This window comes from Trichosurus vulpecula, chromosome 6 (assembly GCF_011100635.1).
Source record: "Trichosurus vulpecula isolate mTriVul1 chromosome 6, mTriVul1.pri, whole genome shotgun sequence".
Lineage (NCBI taxonomy): Eukaryota > Metazoa > Chordata > Mammalia > Diprotodontia > Phalangeridae > Trichosurus > Trichosurus vulpecula.
The window spans coordinates 210,791,544-210,815,496 of NC_050578.1; the positions used below are offsets into that span (position 1 = coordinate 210,791,544).

The 23,953-nt window shown below is 37.7% G+C and overlaps 1 protein-coding gene across 1 annotated transcript in view; it reads left to right on the forward strand.

Annotated features, from left to right (window-relative positions):
• The window catches only part of ZFYVE28 (zinc finger FYVE-type containing 28), a 212,425-nt gene that overhangs the window by 102,421 nt on the left and 86,051 nt on the right, over positions 1–23,953 (forward strand). Inside the window, exon 8 of the mRNA XM_036765515.1 lies at positions 22,169–23,506. Within this exon, the coding sequence (XP_036621410.1) occupies positions 22,169–23,506 (1,338 nt within the window). The remainder of the gene's footprint in view (positions 1–22,168; positions 23,507–23,953) is intronic.

Sequence of the window (23,953 nt, forward strand, 5' to 3'; positions counted from 1 at the left end):
TAATTATAATTTGAAGTAATGTATATCTGCTGAGGGCAGTAATGCCAAAGTTGGATAATCTCTGATGACTGGGTAACCTGTTGTTATGTCAGTGTTTTGATAGATCTGTGGTTTCATCGATGTGGATATACCCTCCAGTGAAGGTTGCAATCCTTGCTCTTCTTAAAAATCTTCTGGGGTTCTATCTAACATTCTGAGGACTTTCCTCTAGATTTATCTTTTTTATTACTAAAAAGTTTTAGTTGAAATAACATTAAACATCAACACAAATAACTATATTTCCTTAATAACTGTTTAATCCATAAATGCACCATGACACATTTTTAGTTCCTCCAAGTACCTTTTGAGATTCTTTGTCCTTTTATCTCTTCATACTACATTGGAAATCCATCCTATCTAATAGTTATTCTTCATTCTTTCTATATGATCATCTCATTTTCCCTAATCACATAGCTCTCTGTTTACATACATTATCCCTCATTTGTTGTAGTTTTTTGTAGATATTCATTGCCTTTTCATGCACCCACCATATACCTCTCCGTAGCCCTTCTAATGATGTTCAGCTGTAATTTTTTTATTGTGTTATTCTGTGATTTGCAGCTATATAGCAGCACTATATTACCTTTCCTAATATTTTAAGTGTTTTTTCATCAACATTCATTAGGGAAATTGGTCTATAATTTTCTTTTGTTTTTGCTCTCCCTGGTTTAGGTACTAAATTCGTATTTGTGTCACTGAAAGATTTTGGTAGGGCTCCTTTTTGCCTATTTTTTTCACAAAGTTTATGTAGTATTGGAATTAATTGTTCTTTAAATGTTTGGCAGAATTCATTTGTAAAATTCATCTGGTCCTGGGGATTTTTCTAAAGGTGTTCATTGATGGCTGGTTCAATTTCTTTTTCTAAGGTAGAATTATTTAAGTGTGCTATTTTTCTTCTGTTAATCTTGGCAATTTATATTTTTGTAAATACTCATCTATCTCACTGAAATTGAGATTATTGGCTTTTGGGGCACATGATTGGGCAAAATATCTCTTAATTATTGCTTTGATTTCATCTTCATTAGTGGTACAGTCACCCTTTTCATTTTTGATGCTGGTAATTTGTTTTTATTCTTTATTTTAAAAAAAATCATAATAACCAAAGGCCTACCTATTTTATTGTCCAACCTCCCCCATAAAATCAGTTCCTAGTTTTATTAGTTCAGTGGTTTTTTTACTTTTTATTTTCTTTATCTTTCCTTTGATTTTCAGGATTTCTATTTTGGTGTTTAATTGGGGATTTTTAATTTATTCATTTTAAAGTTTTTTTTAGTTGCATGCCTCATTGAACCTCCCTTTCTCTCTTGAATTGATGTATACATTTAAAGATATAATTTTTCCCATAATTATTGCTTTGGCTACATCGCATGAAATTTGATATTTTTGTTTCATTGTCATTATCTTTAATGAAATTATTGGTTGTTTCTATGATTTGTTCTTTGACCTACTTGTTCTTTAGGATTAGATTATTAAGTTTCTGATAAATTTTTTTATCTATTCTTCCAAGGTCCTTTGTTGAATGTAATTTTTTTTGCATTATGACCTGAAAAGGGTGCATTTAATATTTTTGCTTTTCTACATTTGTTTGTGAGGTTTTATGCTCCAGTAATACATGGTAATTTGTGTGAAGGTACCATGCATGGATTCCCATTACATTTTCTCCAGACGTCTATCATATCTAACTTTCCTAAAATTATATTCATCTCTTTAACTTATTAGTTATTTATTTTATGGTTAGATTTATCTAGTTCTGCGAGTAGTAAATTGAGGTTCCCCACTTGTAGAATTTTATTGTCTATTTCCTCCTAACTTTTCCTTTAAGAATTTGGATGCTCTGCCACTTGGTGCATATATGTTTAGTATTGATATTACTTCGTTACCTAGAGTACTTTTTAGCTAAGTGTAGTTTTCCTGATTATCTCTTTTAATTAATCTATTTTTTGCTTTTGCTTTGTCTGAGATCCTGATTGTTACTCCTGACTTTTTAACTTCAGCTGAAGCATAATATATTATACTCCAGCCCCTTATTTTAACTCTGTATCTTTCTGTTTTAAGCATATCTCTTGTAAACAGTATGTTGTTGGATTTTGCTTTCTAATCCATTCTGCTATCTGCTTCTGTTTAATGGGTGAGTTATCCCATTCATATTCATAGTTGTTATTAACTGTATATTTCTCTCCATCCTATTTTCTTCCATTCATTCTTGTCTCTCTTTTTTTCACTCTTTCACTCCTCAAGTTTGTTTTGTTTCTGACCACTGCCCCCCTTAATCTGCCCTCTCTCTTACCTTCACCTTTCTTTTATCTCCTTCACCTCCTACTTCCCTATTGGATAAGACAGCTTTCTATATCCAGGTGAGTGTATGTTTGTGCTTTGTGTGTGTGTGTGTGTGTATTCCTTCTTCGAACCAGTACAGATGAAAGTGAAGTTCAACAGTGGTCTGACACCTCCCCCCATTTTCTCGTCTACTGTAAATACCCTTCCTGGTCAACTCTTCTATGTGAGATGATTTTTCCAGTTCTTCTTCTTTCTCCCTTTTCCCAGTGCATCCCTTTTTCTCCTTCTCCCATTTTTGAGGTCATCCCCACATAATTGACTCACATCTATATTTATGTAGACTACTTTTAATTTCCCTAATAATGATAAAGTTCTTAGGAGTTACATGCATCATCTTCTCGTATAGGAATTACATAGTTTAACCTCATTAATTCCCTTATGATTTCTCTTTCATGTTTATATTTTTATGCGTCTCTTAAATCTTATGTTTGAATGTCATGTTTTTTATTCATCTCTGGTCTTTTCATCAAGAATGCTTGAAAGTCTCCTATTTCATTAAATTCCATTTTTTTCTTGAAAAATTATACTCCATTTTGCTGGGTAGATTTTTCTTGGTTGTCATCAAAGCTCCTTTGCCTATTGGAATATCAGGTTCCAAACTCTCTGTTCCTTTATTGTGGTACCTTCTAAAACTTATGTGATCCTGAAACTTATGTGGCTCTGTAACATTTGAATGGTTTCTTTCTGGCTGCTTTCAGTCTTTTCTCCTTGACCTGGGAGCTCTGAAATTTCCTATAATCTTCCTGGGCATTTTCATTTTGGGGATCTCTTGTAGGAAGTGATCATTGGATTCTTTCAATTTCCATTTTGCTCTCCATTTCTAAAATATATGGGCAGTTTTCCTTCATAAATTCTTGGAATATGATATTTAGACTATTTTTTAATCAGGGCTTTCAGGTAGTCCAATAATTCTTAAATTATCTGTCATCAATCTATTTTCCAGGTCAGTTGCCTTTTTTTTTCCTTTTTTGTCAATTGTTTTTCTGATGAGATATTTCACATATTGTTTATTTCTTTTGACTGTGTTTTATTGTTTCTTGATGTCTTGTAGAATTATTAGGTTCCACTTGAAAAGCACTCATTTTTAAGGAATTATTTTCTTTAATGAGGGTCTGTACCTCTTTTTCCATTTGACATATTCTGCTTTTTTAGGAATTATTTTCTTCAGTACTTTTTGTGCCTTTTTTTTTTTTACCAAACTATCTCTCTTTAGATAATTTTCTTGCATTGTGTCTTTGAAAAGAGAAACTTAGGCCAGATCTTTTAGTGATTATAGATCTCATTTAGGAAGCTCTGAAATGTTCTGGGTACCATCTGCAAATAGGAACATGTCAAAGATCTCACCGTGTATAGAGAATCCCTCTTTCACTTTGATTCAGGGTTTATCTTCCATGATGGTGGCAAACACCTTTGACAGGCATATATTTTCCTGGTTCAAGTTTCACGTGATAATAATAATCAGAGGATCATTGAACAAAATTATCTCTCTTATATATTTTTTGAGAAATCATAAATTTTACAAATGCATAAGAAACACCTTGTTGGAGGAGAGCCTTTAAGACAGTATTTACTCTACTAATTCAGATGCTTTTGGTTTTTATAGTCAACAAACACAAGTCCTTTAAGATGTTATATTTGCTGTACTCTTCTGTCGTTTGTATGACTGCAAAAATGTGGTCTGCTATAGAACAGTGTTTACAAAAACCTGTCTGGGGGGGCAGAGTCAAGATGGCAGCTGGAAAGCAGGGACTGGCTTAAGGTCTCCCCCAAATCCCCCCAAACACCTGTAAAAATGGCTCTGAACAAATTCTAGATCTGCGGGACCCGCAAAATAGCAGAGGGAAACAGGTCTCCAGCCCAGGAGAGCCTGGATGGTTACCAGGAAGGGTCTATTGCACAGTGCTGGGAGCTCAGTGCAGCCCAGCGTGGGCCGCACCAGGACAGACTAGAGCTGGAGTCAGCCAGCCAGAACCGGCCTTAGGGCCATGAATCATTGAGCTGTGGCAGTTACCAGACTTCTCAACTCACAAACGCCAAAGAGCAGGTTAATGAGAAACTGCAGGATCAACTTCAGAGCGGTCCAGCCCCATCCCTGGGGGTGGCAGAGGTGGTGCAGCAGCGGCGTCAGCAGGAAGCTCCTGAGGCTGCTTCCAGAGCTCCAGCATCAGCTGCTTCCTGAGTCCCTGGCTCACACAGTGGGAGGAATCTAGCAGCACATCAGAGTGGGAATGCAAGGAGCGCTTTGTGGACACAAAGGCCATTTCTCTTGCTATGCCTTGCTTGGATCTGGATTGCAGTCCAGGTTGCCAGTTCTTGGGGGAGGAGGAGCGCTGCTGTGACAGAGCCTGGAGTGACAGTGGAGTAGAAGTAGCTCTGAAAACAGGAGCACTTGGATCCTAAAGCTTGGGACAAAGTACTCTCTACAAGCAGTCATACCCTGACAAAAAGCTCAAGGGTCAAGTAGTTGGCTGGGAACATGAACAGGCAGCAAAAATGAACTCAGACTCAAACTCAAACTCTAGATTCCTTTTTTTGGTGACAAAGACAATCAAATCATACATCCAGAAGAAGTCAACAAAGTCAAAGAGCCTACATCAAAAGCCTCCAAGAAAAATATTAATTGGTTACAAGCCATGGAAGAGCTCAAAAAGGATTTGGAAAAGCAATTTAGAGAAGTAGAGGAAAAATTGGGGAGAGAAGTGAGAGTGATGCAAGAAAACCATGAAAAACAAGTCAATGATTTGCTAAAGGAGACCCCCAAAAATACTGAAGAAAATAACAGCTTAAAGAATAGACTAACTCAAATGGCAAAAGAGCTCCAGAAAGCCGATGAGGAGAAAAATGCCTTAAAAGGCAGAATTAGCCAAATGGAAAAGGAGGTCCAAAAGACCACTGAAGAAAATAGCACCTTAAAAATTAGAATGGAGCAAGTGGAAGCTCATGACTTTATGAGAAATCAAGATATTATAAAACAGAAGCAAAGGAATGAAAAAATGGAAGACAATGTGAAATATCTCATTGGAAAAACCACTGACCTGGAGAATAGACCCAAGAGAGATAATTTAAAAATGATTGGATTACCTGAAAGCCATGATGAAAAAAAGAGCCTAGACATCATCTTTCAAGAAATTATCAAGGAGAACTGCCCTGATATTCTAGAACCAGAGGGTAAAATAGAAACTAAAAGAATCCACTGGGGGCAGAGCCAAGATGGCAGCTGGAAAGCAGGGACTAGCGTGAGCTCCCCTCCGAGTCCCTCCAAAAACTTATAAAAAAAGTGACTCTGAACCAATTCTAGAACTGCAGAACCGACAAAAAACAGCAGAGGGAAGCAGGGCTCCAGCCCAGGACAGCCTGGATGGTCTCTGGGTGAGGTCTATCCCACACGGAGCTGGGAACAGAGCAGAGCGGAGTGGAGCAGAGCCCAGCGTGAGCGGCGCAGACCATCCAGACCAGGAGCTGGGTGGAGCGTGCACTAGCGCCCTGAATCAGTGAGCTGCAGCAGTTACCAGACTTCTCAACCCACAAACACCAAAGACAGCAGAGAAAGTTAATGGGAAAAGCTGTGGGAGTGGAAGGAGTTCGCAGTTCGGCTACCACCCTGGGGGTAGCGGAGGTGGGGCAGCTACAGAAGTACAGCTGCAGTTGCTTCTGGCTCCAGGCCCACCTGGTGAGAGGAATTAAGTGGTGGATCAGAGCAGGAGTAAAGAGCCTGCTGAAGATCTAAGTCCAGTCCAGGTTGGGGGTTCTTGGGGAAGGAGGAGTGCTGGGGTGACAGAGCTGGCGCATCCCCCCAAGTGTGGAACATAGAACTCTTTAGTCTACAAGTAGTCATACCCCACTGAAAAACTCAAGTGTCAAGTTAGTTGGCTGGGAATATGGCCAGGCAGTGAAAATGCACCCAGGTTCAGTCTCAGACTTTGGATTCTTTCTTTGGTGACCAAGAAGACCAAAACATACAGACAGAAGAAGTTAACAAAGTCAAAGAGCCTACAGCAGGAGCCTCCAAGAAAAACATGAACTGGTCCCAGGCCATGGAAGAGCTCAAAAAGGATTTGGAAAAGCAAGTTAGAGAAGTAGAGGAAAAATTGGGAAGAGAAATGAGAAGGATGCGAGAAAACCATGAAAAACAAGTCAATGACTTGCTAAAGGTGACCCAAAAAATACTGGAAAAAATATTTAAGAAAACAACACTTTAAAAAATAGACTAACTCAAATGGCAAAAGAGCTCCAAAAACCCAATGAGGAGAAGAATGCCTTGAAAGGCAGGATTACTCAAATGGAAAAGGAGGTCCAAAAGACCACTGAAGAAAATACTACCTTAAAAATGAGATTGGAGCAAGTGGAAGCTAGTGACTTGATGACAAATCAAGATATTATAAAACAGAACCAAAGGAATGAAAAAATGGAAGACAATGTGAAATATCTCATTGGAAAAACCACTGACCTGGAGAATAGATCCAGGAGAGAGAATTTAAAAATGATTGGACTACCTGAAAGCCATGATCAAAAAAAGAGCCTACATATCATCTTTCAAGATATTATCAAGGAGAACTGCCCTGATATTCTAGAGCCACAGGGCAAAATAGAAATTGAAAGAATCCATTGATCGTCTCCTCAAATAGATCCCAAAAAGAAATCTCCCAGGAATATTGTTGCCAAATTCCAGAGCTCCCAGATCAAGGAGAAAATACTGCAAGCAGCCAGAAAGAAACAATTTGAGTATTGTGGAAACCCAATCAGAATAACCCAAGATCCGGCAGCTTCTACATTAAGAGATCAAAGGACTTGGAATACGATATACCAGAGGTCAACAGAGCTAGGATTAAAACCGAGAATCACCTGCCCAGCAAAACTGAGTATGATGCTCCAAGGCAAAATGTGGATTTTCAATAAAATAGAGGACTTTCAAGCTTGCTCAGTGAAAAGACCAGAGCTAAATAGAAAATTTGACTTTCAAACAAAAGAATCAAGAGAAGCATGAAAAGGTAATCAAGAAAAAGAACAAGAAAAAGAAATTGCAAGGGACTTACTAAAGTTGAACTGTTTTGTTTACATTCTTACATGGAAAGATGATGTGTATGATTCATGAGACCTCAGTATTAGGGTAGCTGAAGGGAATATGCATATATATATATGTTTATGTATATATATATGTATAACTGAATGTGTATGTATGTATATATGTATGTGTATATATGTATATATATATAGAGAGAGAGAGAGCGGGCACAGGGTGAGTTGAAGATGAAGGAAAGATGTCTAAAAGAAATAAAATCAAATTGAGGGATGAAAGAGGAATATATTGAGAGAGGGAGAAAGGGAGAGATAGAATGGGGTAAATTATCTCACATAAAAGAGGCTAGAAAAAGCAGTTCTGTAGGAACAGAAGAGAAGGCAGGTGAGGGGGGAATGAGTGAATCTTGCTCTCATCAGATTTGACCTGAGGAGGGAATACCATATATAATCAATTGGGTATCTTACCCCACAGGAAAGAAGAAGGAAGAAGATGAAAGAAAAAAAAGGGGGGAATGATAGAAGGGAGGGCAGATGGGGGTGGAGGTAATAAAAACAAACACTTTCGAAAGGGGACAGGGCCAAGGGAGAAAATTCAATAAAGGGGTATAGGTTAGGAAGGAGCAAAATGTAGTTAGTCTTTCACAAGATGAGTATTGTGGGAGGGTTATACATAATGATACACATGTGGCCTATGTTGAATTGCTTGACTTCTTAGGGATGGTGGGTGGGAAGGGAAGAGGGGAGAGAATTTGGAACTCAAAGTTTTAAAAACAGATGTTCAAAAACAAAAAAAAAAGTTTTTGCATGCAAGTAGAAAATAAGATACACAGGCAATGGGGTGTGGAAATTTATCTTGCCCTATAAGAAAGGAAGGGAAAAGGGGATTGGGAGGGAGCGGGGTGACAGAAGGGAGGGCTGACTGGGGAACAGGGCAACCAGAATATACACCATCTTGGAGTGGGGGGAGGGTAGAAATGGGGAGAAAATTTGTAATTCAAACTCTTGTGAAAATCAGTGCTGAAAACTAAATATATTAAATAAATTTTTTAAAAAGGGCAGTTGGTAGAAGGGAGGACAGATAGGGAGAGGAGGTAATCAAAATCAAACACATTTGAAAAGGGACAGGGTCAAAGGAGAAAATTGAATAAAGGGAGATGGGATAGGATGGATGGAAATATAACTAAGCTTTTACAACATGAGTATTGTGGAAGTGGTTCACATAATGATACATGTGTGATCCATGTTGAATTGCTTGCCTTCCTAGGGAGGGAGAGTGGGTGGGTAGGGAAGAGGGGAGAGAATTTGGAACTCAAAGTTTTAAAAGCAGATGCTCAAAAAAAAGTTGTTTTTGCATGTAGCTGGGAAACAAGATATATAGGGAATGGAGCATAGAAATTTATCCTGCCCTACAAGAAAGTAAGGGGAAAGGGGATGTGAGAGGAGTGGCGTGACAGAAGGGAGGGCTGACTGGGGAATGAGGCAATCAGAATATATGCCATCTTGGAATGGGTTGGGGGGAGGTGGAAATGGGGAGAAAATTTGTAACTCAAAATCTTGTGGAAATCAGTGTTGAAAACTAAAATATTAAATAAAAATAATAAAATTCAGAAAAAACCCTGTCTGTTCCTTTTGCATACTTTCATCAAGAATTTGGTTGATACATATATTGTTTATCACCAATTTTTTTGTAGAAGGAAAATGAACATATGGGTAAGTAGTTTCTGATAATCTTTTGTTCGCTTTTTTCGTGTGTGTGATAGTGATACCTGAGAATTTTTCGACGCCTTTGGTATTCATCCTTCTTTCATGTACCGTGAGAATTGGCATTCTCAAAATTGAGTTATTACCAACACAGCTTTTCTCTATGTATAATGGCTAACATTTGTAGATCTTTTTCATTTTTTATCTGTTTGTTGTCCTTCCAATTCCATCCTTAAATGTCTTTAGGGTGACTTTGCTTAATTGAGCGTCTTGCCAAGCTTTTAAGTTTTTTTATTTATTTATAGCATTCATTTTAAAAAATTTAAGTTCCAAACTCTCTCCCTCTCTTCTGTCCCTCTTCTACCCATTAAGAAGTCAAGCAATATGATATCAATTATACATGTAAACTCATCTTGCCAAGCTTTTGCAAACACTTTCTTCCCTTCAATTCTGTTTTATGACAGTGCTGCTCATAATCTTCTGCCATCCTTTGTAAGACTTTGTCAGTGAGTTGGTATTCTAAAAGAGAGTTCCCCTTGTACTTGACAAGGAGAGTAAGTGTTTCCTGGCTGCAGCTGGCTCTTCTTCGATGTGACAATTGACATACTACCTTAGGAAAGTTCGATAATTTGTGTCAGTGTCTATTCTGTCTATTTCTGATTTCTCAGTGTCAACAGCAAGTTTAAATAGGTTAGATCAGCTCTGTCTCAATGACCCATGATATCTTCTTTTTATTCTTCCGATTTAATGCTAATTTTGATCTCCAACAAATCAGGGGTATGAGTAGACATGGACAGCTGATTCAGAATGGACTCCCTATTCAGTTGACAATCAGTCCTTTCGATTCTCCCTCCATCTCTCATGTCTGTCCCCGTCTCTGCTTCACATACCCACCATCTTAGTTTAGGTTCTCCATCACTTCAGCTGGATTATTACAATAGCCTCTTAGTTGGTCTTCTTGCCTCCTTCCCTTCCCCTTGCTAATCCATCTTCCACACTGTTGACAAGCTGACATTACTATAGCATGTCTAACCATTTGACTCCTTTGTCTAAATGCAGCCTCCTTTTTCAGGCTTATGTAAGAATATTATTTCTATGTCATGAATTGTCTTTTCCTTTCACAATGGTCAGCTTGTTGATCCCTGTATGTAGCATTCCACCTCCTTTCTTTATTTCTGTATGCTTTTGAAGTACATACTTGCAAACACTCCCCTATTACCTCTGCATCATTTATTCATCCCTAACCTCTTTCAAACTTCTGTCCAAGTGCCACCTCCTTTGGGAAGCCAGTCATAATCTCCATGGTTGCTAATGCCTTTCCTGCTGAAATTGCTTTGTATGTATTTTGTGTGTATTTAATTTTCTAAACATGTGTTTCTATCCCTTTCCTCTTCCCCCATAGAATGTCAGTTTCTTGAAGGCAGAAACAAAGGTTTTTTTGGTTTTTTTTTCCCTTTGTATCCTAGCACATTGTCTGGAATGAGGTGGATAACTTATAATGCTATTTTGATGAATTAATGAATGTTAAAATAGAAACTGTTTCATATTTTGATCATAATACTTGGTATTGCTGCAACCAGCTCCTCCAGATTCTTCCTGAAGAAAGTATTTATTTTCATTTAATTTTAGATTTAGGGACCACATAAAACAGTGGAGTGTTCTTGGTATAACTGTTCTTTTGGAAGTTTTTTACCTGTGGTTTTTAATGTTTTTAAAGTTCATTTATTACTCAGCTATCTGTTATGATAACCAGAGACATATTTTTCAGGCATATAACTTTACCTTCTATGTTAAGTTCAGTGTGCCTTTTTAAGCCAATTCTTTCTACTGGTTTTTCCTAAGAGCACATGCTGAATGAAATATTGTGTTATTAGAACACATTTATCATGCCAACAGTTCTTTATCTGGACAGAGACTATTTTTTTATTCCTTTGGCTTTTGAACATAAAAATGTTATATAGGTGTTGGTTTAGTAAAATTACTTCTGACTATAAAATTTAATTATTTGTAATTTATCATTTTTTATCTTTCAGTTATATGTCTTTCTGACTCCTGTGCCTGTAATCTTAATTCTAATTCCTTACTTTTAGTGTTTTCAAGAAGCTTTATCATCTTCCCAATCTTACTATATGCCAAACTTTGTCTCTAGCTTTTTTTTGGTTTTCATATTTAGTTGAATAAGACTGCTTTCGTTATTAGCAGCCACAAGTATCGATTAAGCACTGACCATATGCAGAACATTGCACTTGATGCAAGGGCTATAAAGAGGCATAAGACAAGATACTTGCTATCAGGTTGGGGATAGAACATAGACATATAAAGATAAGGAAAAATATAAGGTTGTATACACTAAGTACCGAATGAATGTCACAGGCTCTTAAAAAATCCACTTCATCGCAGTTACTTCATGAATTACATTTCTGGCTCAGCAAATATTATCTTTGTATATTCCTTGTGTGTTGTTTGAAATTATTTAATTCACGTGTCCTTGTTTGTCTGCTTATACATACACATTCATACACACACACTATATATATTAATTTGTATATATTCGTTTATGTGTGTATATATATATATATATATCACCTCAGTTTTTCATATGGAGCAAAGTTTTCAGCTTAGAGGGGAGGGGAGTTAAGCAAAGCTTCAGGAAGGACAATAAGATGTGGAAAAGGGGCTTCGGTAAATAGGATAGTGAATCAGTGAGAGAGGTGTGAAAGGACTGCCTCGTCACCATGAAGGCCCAGTTGAGATTATGTAACCTAAATTGGTAGAGGACTTAGTCATTCCTGATTTTCTCCAGCTTCATTCAGCAGCTTAGGAATAAGACTGAAGGCAGTAGATTGTGGGAGGGACCCAGAGTTGAGGCTTGGCCAGGCAAAATCAGCAGTGAGATACATGAGGCCACAAGGGACTTGAAAGAAGAGGACATTGTCAGTTGGAACAAGGGGTCAAGATTGGGAAAGAAGAAGAATATAACTCAGTGCAAAGGTGATGGCTTGGCAACGGACTGATGGTGAAAAGATTGGTGGTCATGCTAAAGACAGAGGGAAAGTTGGAATAACAACAGATTATGTTCAGATAAGGGAATTTCAGAGATCATGAACATGGAAGTGGAACACTTGTAGATGATGGTAAGATCAAGGGTATGACTGTTGAAGTGAGTAGAAGAATAGGTCATGGGCAGAGATGTGCTGGTGACAGCTTTAACCCCAGTCATTCCCTACAAATCAGGGCTTGAGTTATTGTTTTGTTGATCATCTACACTTAAGAAAGTGTTAATAAATGCAGATTAAACTTAAAGCGTGTGTGTGCAGGAGATGGAAACGTAGCAGGAAGCAGCACAGTGGAGCCCTCCTCCACAAAACTCTACCAAACAGACCTGGAGAACTCACCAGACTGAATCCTGATGGAAAAATCCAGAAAAAGTAACAGTAAGTCATTTGGCTAGCATCAGCATAGAGAGACAGACTCATACTAGGGCACAACGATGGAGACAGGCCAACTGGCAGCTTTGTGATCCATTGTCCAGTTCTAAGTTATAGATCCAGGACAGATTGAGAATGAGGCCAATGCCAGCATGTGGTATGACTGGGTAGGGAGGCCCTGGACCATATACCAAGAAAATAAGAAGTTCAGAAACAGAACAGGAGCAGGAACAGAGGGTTCCAGCATCTAGCCTGCAGAAGAATAATCAGGGTAGGAATCCTAGATCAAAGGGAAGCCTATAATTCTGTCACTTTGAACTAACAAAGCTTTGTAGCTGGCTGATAAGGGGCTGAGTCTAGCAGCATTCTGTTGTTGTTCAGATTGAAACCCTCACCTAGAAAATTGCAAAGATCAGACCAGGGGCAGCAGTCACATTTTGAGAGTCCTAAAAGCCTGCAGGTCCCCAACCTGTCCTTGAGATCCTGGAATAACATAAAACTCAATACTCCAAGGAAGAAGCAACAGGACCAACCCAGAATTTCCCTCCAGAAGTGCAGCAGAGCCCTGCTCTCAAGTTCAAAGTCAGAAATTAGGCTGGAAGAATGAGCAAACAAAAAAAGACTCTTACCATAAAGAGGTATTATGAGGTTTGTTGTCATTTCTCCTTTATGTAAAAGAGGATCAGTGACATTATGAGATGATGTCTTGACTCATGTGTGAATTGGAATTACATGGTGCAAAGTTGCACAAAGTCATCAAACTCTCTTTCAGAGTCATTGAAGTTCAGTTTCAAGACAAAAGTCAAGATGACTGATCATGGCCCCGGATGCAGTAGATGACCTTGGTGTCTTCGATGTGCCACCAAACTCTATGGCACTCCACAGGGCCTGCTTCAGCTGCCTTCCTGATCCTTGGAACAAATTGTTCTCATCAGTCCATTCCGTTATGGTGAGAGGGAATCTTAAAACACAAATCCAGAAAAAGAGAATGACTTCAAAATATCTGCAAGCACTGCCTCTGAGAAAATCATAGCTTGGGCATAAATTCAGCTAGAATTTCCAGAAGAGAAGAATCAAGAGGTTTTTTTTTTTTAAGAAGAGTTAAAAAATTTTAGTTAAAAAAATGTTTTTATCAGTGAATTAAAAGTGCTTGAGGGAAAAAATGAAAAAGAAATGAGAATTATTAAAGAAAGAAGTGGAACAGGAATTAACAGCTTGGCAAAGAGGTACAAAACCTTACCCAAACAACAAACTCCATGAAAATTAGAATGGACCAGATAGAAGCCAGTGATTCCATGAAACAACCAGAAATAGAGCAAAGTTGGGGCAGAGCCAAGATGTCGGCAGGAAAGCAGGGACTTGGTTAAGCTCCGTACCCCAAATCCCTCCAAACACCTGTAAAAATGGCTCTGAACAAATTCTAGAGCTGTGGGACCCACAAAATAGCAGAGGGAAACAGGTCTCCAGCCCAGGAGAACCTGGATGGTTGCCGGGAATGGTCTATTGCACAGTGCTGGGAGCAGAGGGCAGCCCAGCATGGGCCATGCCGGGACAAACCAGACCCAGAGTCAGTCAGCCGGAAGAGGCCTTGGGGCCGTGAAACAGTGAGCTGTGGCAGTTACTAGACTTCTCAACCCACAAACACCAAAGAGCAGGTTAGTGGGAAACTGCGGGATCGAGCTCAGACCTGTCTGGCCGCCAGCTGTGGGGGTGGAGGAGTTCGTGTAGTTGTTGGCAGTAGCAGCAGTAGGAAGCTCTTGAGGCTGCTTCCAGAGCTCCAGCATCAGCTGCTTCCTGAGTCCCTGGCTCACACAGTGGGAGGAATCTAGCAGCAGATCAGAGTGGGAATGCAAGGAGAGCTTTGTGGGCACAAAGGCAGATTCTCTTCCTGTGCCCTGCTTGAATATGAATTGCGGTCCTGGTTGGTGGTTCTTGGGGGAAGAGGAGTGCTGCTGTGACAGAGCCTGGAGTGACAGTGGAGTAGAAGTAGATCTGAAAACAGCAGTGCTTGGACTCTAAAGCTTGGGACAAAGTACTCTTTACTCTACAAGCAGTCATATCCTGACAGAAAGCTCAAGGATCAAGTAGTTGGCTGGGAACATGAACAGGCAGCAAAAATGAACTCAGACTCAAACTCTAGATTCCTTTTTTGGTTACAAAGAAGATCACATCATACACCCAGAAGAAGTCAACAAAGTCAAAGAGCCTACATCAAAAGCCTCCCAAAAAACTGTGAATTGGTCTTAGACCATGAAAGAGCTCAAAAAGCATTTGGAAAAGCAAATAAGAGAAGTAGAGGAAAAATTGGGGAGAGAAATGAGAGTGATGCAAGAAAACCATGAAAAACAAGTCAATGGTTTGCTAAAGGAGACCCCAAAAATACTGAAGAAAATAACAGCTTAAGGAATAGACTAACCCAAATGGCAAAAGAACTCCAGAAAGCCAATGAGGAGAAGAATGCCTTGAAAGGCAGAATTAGCCAAATGGAAAAAGAGGTCCAAAAGACCACTGAAGAAAATAGCACCTTAAAAATTAGAATGGAGCAAGTGGAAACTCATGACTTTATGAGAAATCAAGATATTATAAAACAGAAGCAAAGGAATGAAAAAATGGAAGACAATGTGAAATATCTCATTGGAAAAACCACTGACCTGGAGAATAGACCCAGGAGAGATAATTTAAAAATGATTGGACTACCTGAAAGCCATGATCAAAAAAAGAGCCAAGACGTCATCTTTCAAGAAATTATCAAGGAGAACTGCTCTGAATTCTAGAGCCACAGGGCAAAATAGAAATTGAAAGAATCCATCGATTGCCTCCTCAAATAGATCCCAAAAAGAAATCTCCTAGGAATATTGTCGCCAAATTCCAGAGCTCCCAGATCAAGGAGAAAATACTGCAAGCAGCCAGAAAGAAACAATTTGAGTATTGTGGAAACCCAATCAGAATAACCCAAGATCTGGCAGCTTCTACATTAAGAGATCGAAGGGCTTGGAATACGATATTCTGGAGGTCAGTGGAGCTAGGATTAAAACCAAGAATCACCTACCCAGCAAAACTGAGTATCATACTCCAAGGCAAAATATGGACTTTCAATAAAATAGAGGACTTTCAAGCTTTCTCAGTGAAAAGACCAGAGGTAAAAAAAAAAAAGGCAAAAAAATAAAAATTTAAAAAAAAGAAAAGAGCAGAGCTGAATAGAAAATTTGACTTTCAAACACAAGAATCAAGAGAAGCATGAAAAGGTAATCAAGAAAAAGAACAAGAAAAAGAAATTGCAAGGGACTTACTAAAGTTGAACTGTTTTGTTTACTTTGCTACATGGAAAGATGATGTGTATGATTCATGAGACCTCAGTATTAGGGTAGCTGAAGGGAATATGCATATATATATATATATATATATATATATATATATATATATATATACACATATATATATATATAAATGAATGTGTATGTGTGTATATATGTATGTGTACATATATATGTAGAGAGAGAAAGAGAGCGGGCACAGGATGAGTTGAAGATGAAGGAAAGATATCTAAAAGAAATAAAATCAAATTAAGAGATGAGAGAGGAATATATTGAGAGAGGGAGATAGGGAGAGATAGAATGGGGTAAATTATCTCACATAAAAGAGGCAAGAAAAAGCAGTTCTGTAGGAACAGAAGAGAAGGCAGGTGAGGGGGGAATGAGTGAATCTTGTTCTCTTGTTCTTGACCTAAGGAGGGAGTACCATACATACTCAATTGGGTATCTTACCCCACAGGAAAGAAGAAGGAAGAAGATGAAAGAAAAAAAAGGGGGGAATGATAGAAGGGAGGGCAGATGGGGGTGGAGGTAATAAAAACAAACACTTTCGAAAGGGGACAGGGCCAAGGGAGAAAATTCAATAAAGGGGTATAGGTTAGGAAGGAGCAAAATATAGTTAGTCTTTCACAAGATGAGTATTGTGGGAGGGTTATACATCATGATACACATGTGGCCTATGTTGAATTGCTTGACTTCTTAGGGATGGTGGGTGGGAAGGGAAGAGGGGAGAGAATTTGGAACTCAAAGTTCTAAAAACAGATGTTCAAAAACAAAAAAAAAGTTTTTGCATGCAACTAGAAAATAAGATACACAGGCAATGGGGCGTAGAAATTTATCTTGCCCTATAAGAAAGGAAGGGAAAAGGGGATGGGAGGGGAGTAGGGTGACAGAAGGGAGGGCTGACTGGTGAACAGGGCAACAAAAATGTCTTGGAGTGGGGGGAGGGTACAAATGGGGAGAAAATTTGTAATTAAACTCTTATGAAAATCAATGCTGAAAACTAAATATATTAAATAAATAAGGAAAAAAAAGTTCCTGACCCTCTGCTCTTCCAAATCAACCCTGTTATTATTTTTTCTGGGTTAGCAATTTTTTTTTAGTAATTCAATTGGGATGGTATTATATCAATAGTTTAGTTAGGTAAAATTGTCATTTTTTATTATATTAGCTTTACGTACCCATGCACAATAAATATTACGTCAATTATTTAGATCTAATTTTGCATAAAAGGTGTTTTGTTTATATTTGTATAGTTCCTCTGTTTTGGCATGTATACTCTCATATTTTTTATGCTGTCTAGTTATTTTATATGATCCAGAGCCATTGATTAATTTGGCAGACAGCTAGTGTAGTTTCCCTATTTTTCTCAAGTCTGATTTTAGTTTTAACTTTGTCTGAAATTGTGATTACTATCCCTGCTTTTTTACATAACAAATTCTACTCCTGATGCAGTTTTTTTTAGTTTGTACGTCAGTATATAATGTCTTGGATAGGAGCTTCAGGAGGACAGTCAGTTATGTTTAGAACTGAGTAGAGGGAAGAGATCATTGAGTCTCATTTTGGGACTCAGATAAAATTCAATATAAAGCAATAAATATCCATTTCAAGAAAGCTATATAATAAACTACACATTATTTTCAAAGCTGCCCAGCTTTTCTTTTCTTCCTTGTATGTTTTATTTTGTCCTCTGCTGTAAAACTTAATTCCTGCCCCCAAGAAGGCTACAATTTAGCACAGCTAAAACCATGCTAACCCTAACCCAAACCCTAAATGTGTGCACACATGTGTGCAAAAGTCCATGTTTTTAATGCCTAGAGTATCAATTCTCTATGGCTGAGAACCATAGAATATTCTCATATATATCACAATTTTTAGCAATCCAAAGGGCCAGGGAAGGATGTATAACTTAGTAGGTACAGCATATTGCCCAGTTGTTTCTTGTATAAGAAATGCATGAAAGATGTCAATAATAAGAAAGGAGAGCTAGTTAGATAACAAGAGTGAAGGATAACAAATGGCTGGCCCAAGTCTTGCACTGGTGCCTATAGAATATTAAAAGAACTAAACAAAGATTTCTGATATTTCATATGAATCTTCCATGGAAGATTTTTGGGAAGACATGAACGAGAAAATACAATCTATATGTATGAAGAAAATGTTCACTCTAGTCTGATTCTTCAAAGCATTAAAGAAATATTTTGTGCACATGGCTAAAACTATTCAGAGCTTCCATAAGACCTTTTTAATCACGAGCCAATAGAAAGCTAAATTTTATGAATAAATTTAATTTTTACGTATTGTTACATGATACAGTTTCTGGAGTAGTCCTCTACCTTGCAGTGATAGCATGATTATTCTTATAGACTCTGTATGTCTCCCTTTAAAAACTATAATTAATTTCCTGTACTAAATGACATTAGTCATTTAAATCTACTAACAAAGGAGTGCAAGACTATTAAGTAGTCTTCAATACCACAGCTTAAGCAGTATTATGCATACAGAAAATGGTGAGAATGCTTTCATTAAATGGTCTTGGAAATCTACAAATGGATTATTTATATTCATTTATCTTTTATTATCTCCAGTAATCAGATTGTCAGAAGACATACATACAGCATTTTAGAAATTTTAGTAATCACTTTGGTGACAATTCTGAATGTAACATAGTAAGAATAATGCTAGAGAAAGATTGTACCCATATTAGGAAATTAATGCCTGAATAAACAGAAGTGAAAAAAAAAAAGCATGGAGGGGAGTGAAGGACTTAGGTGCGAAGTGTAATCTATAAAAATAATTATGGAAATTTTAGTAACATAAAAGTTGTGAAACAGGAAAGGACTAGATGTCTTGTGTTTTTATTACAAAAATTAAAAATAATTAATTTTATCGAATATGAGTAATTTATATGATAGTCAATTTGCTGCCAGTGTATGCTATTTACTTTGGTCATTCTTTAATTTACAGCTAAACTCTATCTCTGAAGAATTAAAAAGGAATGAGTTAATTTCTAGGAAACTAAATGATTCATTGTGAGAGATAAGGTGTGCTTAGTTCATCCTTTAAAATATTATATTGCCAATACATAAAATGGCACTGGGTAGTAGAAAGGCAATGTGATGTAGAGGAAAAGATAGTGTCTCTGCTGTTTACTAACTTTGTGACTTTGGAGGTGGCATGGTTCTTATTTGAACCTCGGTTTCCTTATCTGTAAAATGGTAATATTGGATTAGATGGTCTCCAATGTTCTTTCTAGGCTTAAATCTTTGATCCTTCGATTGGCACTATTATAGCCTTTATTCATAAGGCTGCTGTGTCACCTCCAGGATCAAAATGGCTTTGTTCTGGAGCACTCACTAACTAGAACTAATGTAATCTACAGATATTTATTGAGTTCCTGGTCTGCACCTAGTATTGTGTTAGGTACTGTGGAGGATACAAAATTGAATTGTGCATGGATTCTTCTCGTAAGAAACAGGTTTTAGAGGCAAAAATCATACACATGAAACATCTGTAACAATTAAGTGCTGTCCTTTGGGCTACCATTTAGTAAGGTAAAACCCAAACTATTTCCACTCCCTTAGGGGTTTGTAAATTCTATCAAATTGGCCCTTTCCTTTTTTAAAGGAAGAGGTAATAGTAGGCTATCCAAGGCTTACCTTTTATGGAGCCTGCCTAGTGGCTGAGTCCTATGAATTTGTCTATTCCCATTTCTATCACCCTAGGTCAAACCAGGCTAGTCTGTTCACTGCTACTCGTTCTCACCTTGCCTTCTCCCCTCAACATGCTTTGCTCAGCCTATGCCCCATACATGTCATGGACTCCTTTTACTCTATCCCTATGCCCGCACAGGGGCAGCCCAGGTGGTAAAGTGGATAGAGCACCAGACCTGAAGTCAGGAAGACTCATCTTCCTGAGTTCAAATCCACCTTCAGACACTTATTATCTGTGTGACCCTGGGCAAGTCACTTAACCCTGTTTGCCCCAGTTTCCTCATCTGTAAAAAAGAACTGGAGAAGGAAATGGCAAACTACTCCCATATCTTTGCCAAGAAAATCCCAAATGAGGTCACAAAGAGTTGGAGACGGCTGAATAGCAACAACAAAATGCTCACAGGTATCTGCCTAAAAATTCTTTCCTTCAAGGCCCAAGCCAAGTCTTGTTTCTCCCATGAAGCCTTCCCCAATTAGAAATGATCTTTCATTCTTACAGTTTCTTATAATACTTTGTGTGGACCTCTCTTTTACACTTATTACCTAATTTGTTATACAATTTTTTGTGTATATATTTTCATAACAGATTATAAATTCTTAGAATGTAGGAACTTTGACTCCTTCCTTGTATAGTCCTACCACTTAGTAAAAGGTCCTAGATTTTACATACTAGGTACTCAATAAATGTTGGCTTGAATCAAATCACTTTGGTACAGACCTCATCTTGAGAGTGTTTAGCCATAAGTTAGCCAGATAGAAATGGCTGTCTATTGCTTCTTTGCATATTTTTCTCCAACTTCTCCCAGTATACTGACTTACCTCACCCCTCTGTCAAATGAACTATGTCACTAATGTATGTGGGTTCTGATTTTCAAACATTATTTACAAAGTTTCACTTATCCTAATCACTTTGCTTACAATTGCTTCACAATTTACTTACACTTACACATATGTATATTTGTACAAAATCCATAGTTACTACATTTGGGGACTCATGCATGGGAACCAGCCCTAACAGTCACAGAGAAACAGGGCCTTTATAATTTTGATGGAATGCCTCCAGAAGCCCTGTTCCTCTCGTCTAACAGGATGTAAATAAGCCTCATTTTTCAAGTTGTTTTTATGTTGTGTTTTCCTTTGGCTACCTTATTGATCTGTGACACACCATCATTTAAATACACCTAGTTCCTTTATGGATCTTGCAACTGTTCATTCATAATTTTACATTCCAGTATCATTGCTGCTTGCCATAAAACAATTTTAATTTGATACTACAATTACTGTTGACACATCAATATAAAATCCATTTTAGTTCACTTGATTTATACATTTCCATATAGCCACAGTTACCACTCTACAGTAACTCATGCAGGGGAGCCAGACCTTTGGAGAAGTCCCAGTAAGATAGGCCAGTCTCTGTTAAGCTATGTCAACTTATTGATTAATCAGTTATCAACTTTTAGTTCTCTCCAGCTCCACCCCAGAGTCCCATTGTATATATTGTTACTGGTACTATTTAACAAAAATTAGTTGACCTTATTACTAAATATTATAGTTAAGTGGTTTAGCCCCATGATGTCAAATTCAAATAGAAACAGGGGCCACAAAAGCATATATAGGGATCCCTGTAGGCCACCTATTGACTTAGAAAATAATATATTAACATTATCTATGTTTTATCATTTTTTATTTCGCTAAATATTTCCCAGTTATATTTCACTCTAATTTGGATGTACCTAGGACTGCTGTGGGCCATATAATGCTACATGTTTTGACACTTCTGGTTTAGATAACCATAAAACCTAAAATATACCTTAACTGGTGAAAATGTTGACTGTCATTGCCATTCTCTTGCCTCCCTGATGGAATAATGTTCAGAGAATAATTCCTAGTCAATAGGAAAGAGAAAATTAGAGATAAAATAAGGAGTAGGGTACAAAAGAAATTGCCACATTGATCTATGATCTGCTTGTCAAGATAATGTTTCTCAAAATCATTGCAGTACTACCTAGTAATAGATCTGCACAATATATTATGCTTTTGTTACACATCAGAATTTACTCAGGTTGCCTAGTTTCAGCATTCAGCATTCAGATCACTGCAGAGTAATTGTGGTTTCAGAAAATGAGTTAAATAAAATATTTTAATATACTGTTCCCTAAGACCTTGAAATGATTGTATTTCTCATTTTAATTCTTGAAATAGTATTGCTTATGCATCACAGTTAATTAGAATCTTGTGTATTATTTCAAATAGAATAAATGCAGAAATGATTAGTTATCTTCAAAAAGAAAGGGAAATGATTTCAATAGCAACTCTCCACACTGAATTTTAGAATTTTTTTTTAAGCAAAAGGAATTGCCCTTTAATTTGAGAAAAGTCTTCCCAAAGGATCATTTGATTTTCATGTGAAATGTGTCCAAATTAAATCAAATAAGATCAAATGTCTAAGAAAAAATATAGTACCTTTGGGGGGAAATTTTAATACTATGCACAGATTTTTTAAAATTTCCTGATTATCTACTAGTGGTAGAAATTTGTTTTTAAATGTGCTTTTAAGTAAAATGAGAGGAATTTTTTCTAGAAATTTAATTCTTTATTTCCCTTTTGAAATTTGCAGAGATTTACTGCAAACATTGACTGAAGAAGAACTACATACACTTGAACGGAACCTTTGCATATCCCAAGATATGGAGTTCTCTGTCAGAACAGATCCAGAAGTGCCCTCTGTCATTGCACCCACGCTAGCTGCGACTTTCGCTCCTGAGCAGCTTTCTGTCACAGCAGAAAATACAGAGGCCGAATTAGCCTGCTCAATGCAATATGATGAACAGGAACTGGAACAGCTCAATCAGATGGTTCACAGGGTAGGAGATGAAATGTCCTCTCTCCTTTCTCCACCTAGTGTATGCCAGTCTCCAGCACATAGAGCTGGCCTAAGAAACAACTCGAGTGCAGAGGCCTCACCAAGCAGGTCAAATCTGGAACATTTAAATGATGAAGAGGATAGAGTCTTTTTTATGGATGATCTTGATGGAGCAGGAGAATCCCTTGCTAGGCCAGAGCCAGCTAGTGAAACTTTGGTTTGGATCAACAGCACTTGTCAGGATCTGTCACAGGAAAGGGACACTCAGAATTTAGAGAATAGAGAAGCAGGAGATGGTTTACGCAAAAAAGAGATGGAAAGTGATTTGAGCAATAACAACAATATCGAAGAGAGCAAAATGCAGAAAATGGGGCTCTCCGTCCAGAATTCTTGCAGTTGTCTAGACACACAGTTATACCTCAACGGCTGGGATATGAGTGCGGAAGATGCAGAAACAGCAGAAATAATAGCCCATCGGACCGGTGGAATGAAGATCTCTGCGACTGTCATATTTAATCCTAAATCTCCTACTTCTTCTGATTCACCTGTAACTACACCAGAAGCACCGAGTAATTGTGTTCCTGTGCCCAACTCAAGAGCTGATGAAGAGGAAAATGAATCCCATCAGCTCAGCATTGCTGCCACCAATTGTCTCATTAACTCGTGCGTGTGTTGTGGTAGCTGTGAGGACAACAGGGAAGATAATACAGAAAGCGTAAAGACTAAATGTGCTCCAGGAAAAGTTATAAAAAATGCCTCTTACAGTCTAGTCAAATCTAAAGAAAAGGATCACATCGATAAGTCGGCTAGTTCAGCGTCCACTCCAGAGACACTAAAAACTGAAACTGTCCCTACGGAAAGAGACTGTGACCAGCAAGAACCTAACCACTGTCATTCCTCCAAGTGCCTGGCACAGAACTCAGGTTCACACGCGGAAAGCGATGATGGGTCAAGAGTTGAAGGGAATGTGTCAAGTCAACAAAGACAACATGAAAAAAGAAGACAGCCGAGTGAGAAGCAGTCAGAGACCAGAAGGCAAAGTAGAAGCAAAAAGACAGGCAAAGAAGGAGTAAAAGCAAGGCCTAGTTCCAGGTAAGATCATCTGCTGATTTATATTCTTTTGTGCCCCCCAAAAATTGATTTCTAAGTTTTTTGCCTTTGTTATTTAATGGTTTTCACTCAACGTTCAGTGCATATGTAGTATCTCAAATTAATTATTTCAAATTGAAGGAATGTTGATGTAATTACACCACCAGATCTGCTGTTTGTATTTTTAATTAATTTTTTAAATAGTATTTTATTTTTTCCCTCGGTTATATATCAAGAAAATTTTTAGCATTCATTTTTACAAGATTTTGCATTCTAAATTTTTCTGCCTCCTTCCTTTTCTCCCCCCTTTCTAAAATGGTAGGTAATTTGATATAGATTACACATATGCTGTCATGTAAAACATATTTCCATATTAGTAACAGTTGTAAAAGAAGAAACAGATCAAAAAAATGAAAAAGAATAAAGAAAGTGAAAAAATATGCTTCGACC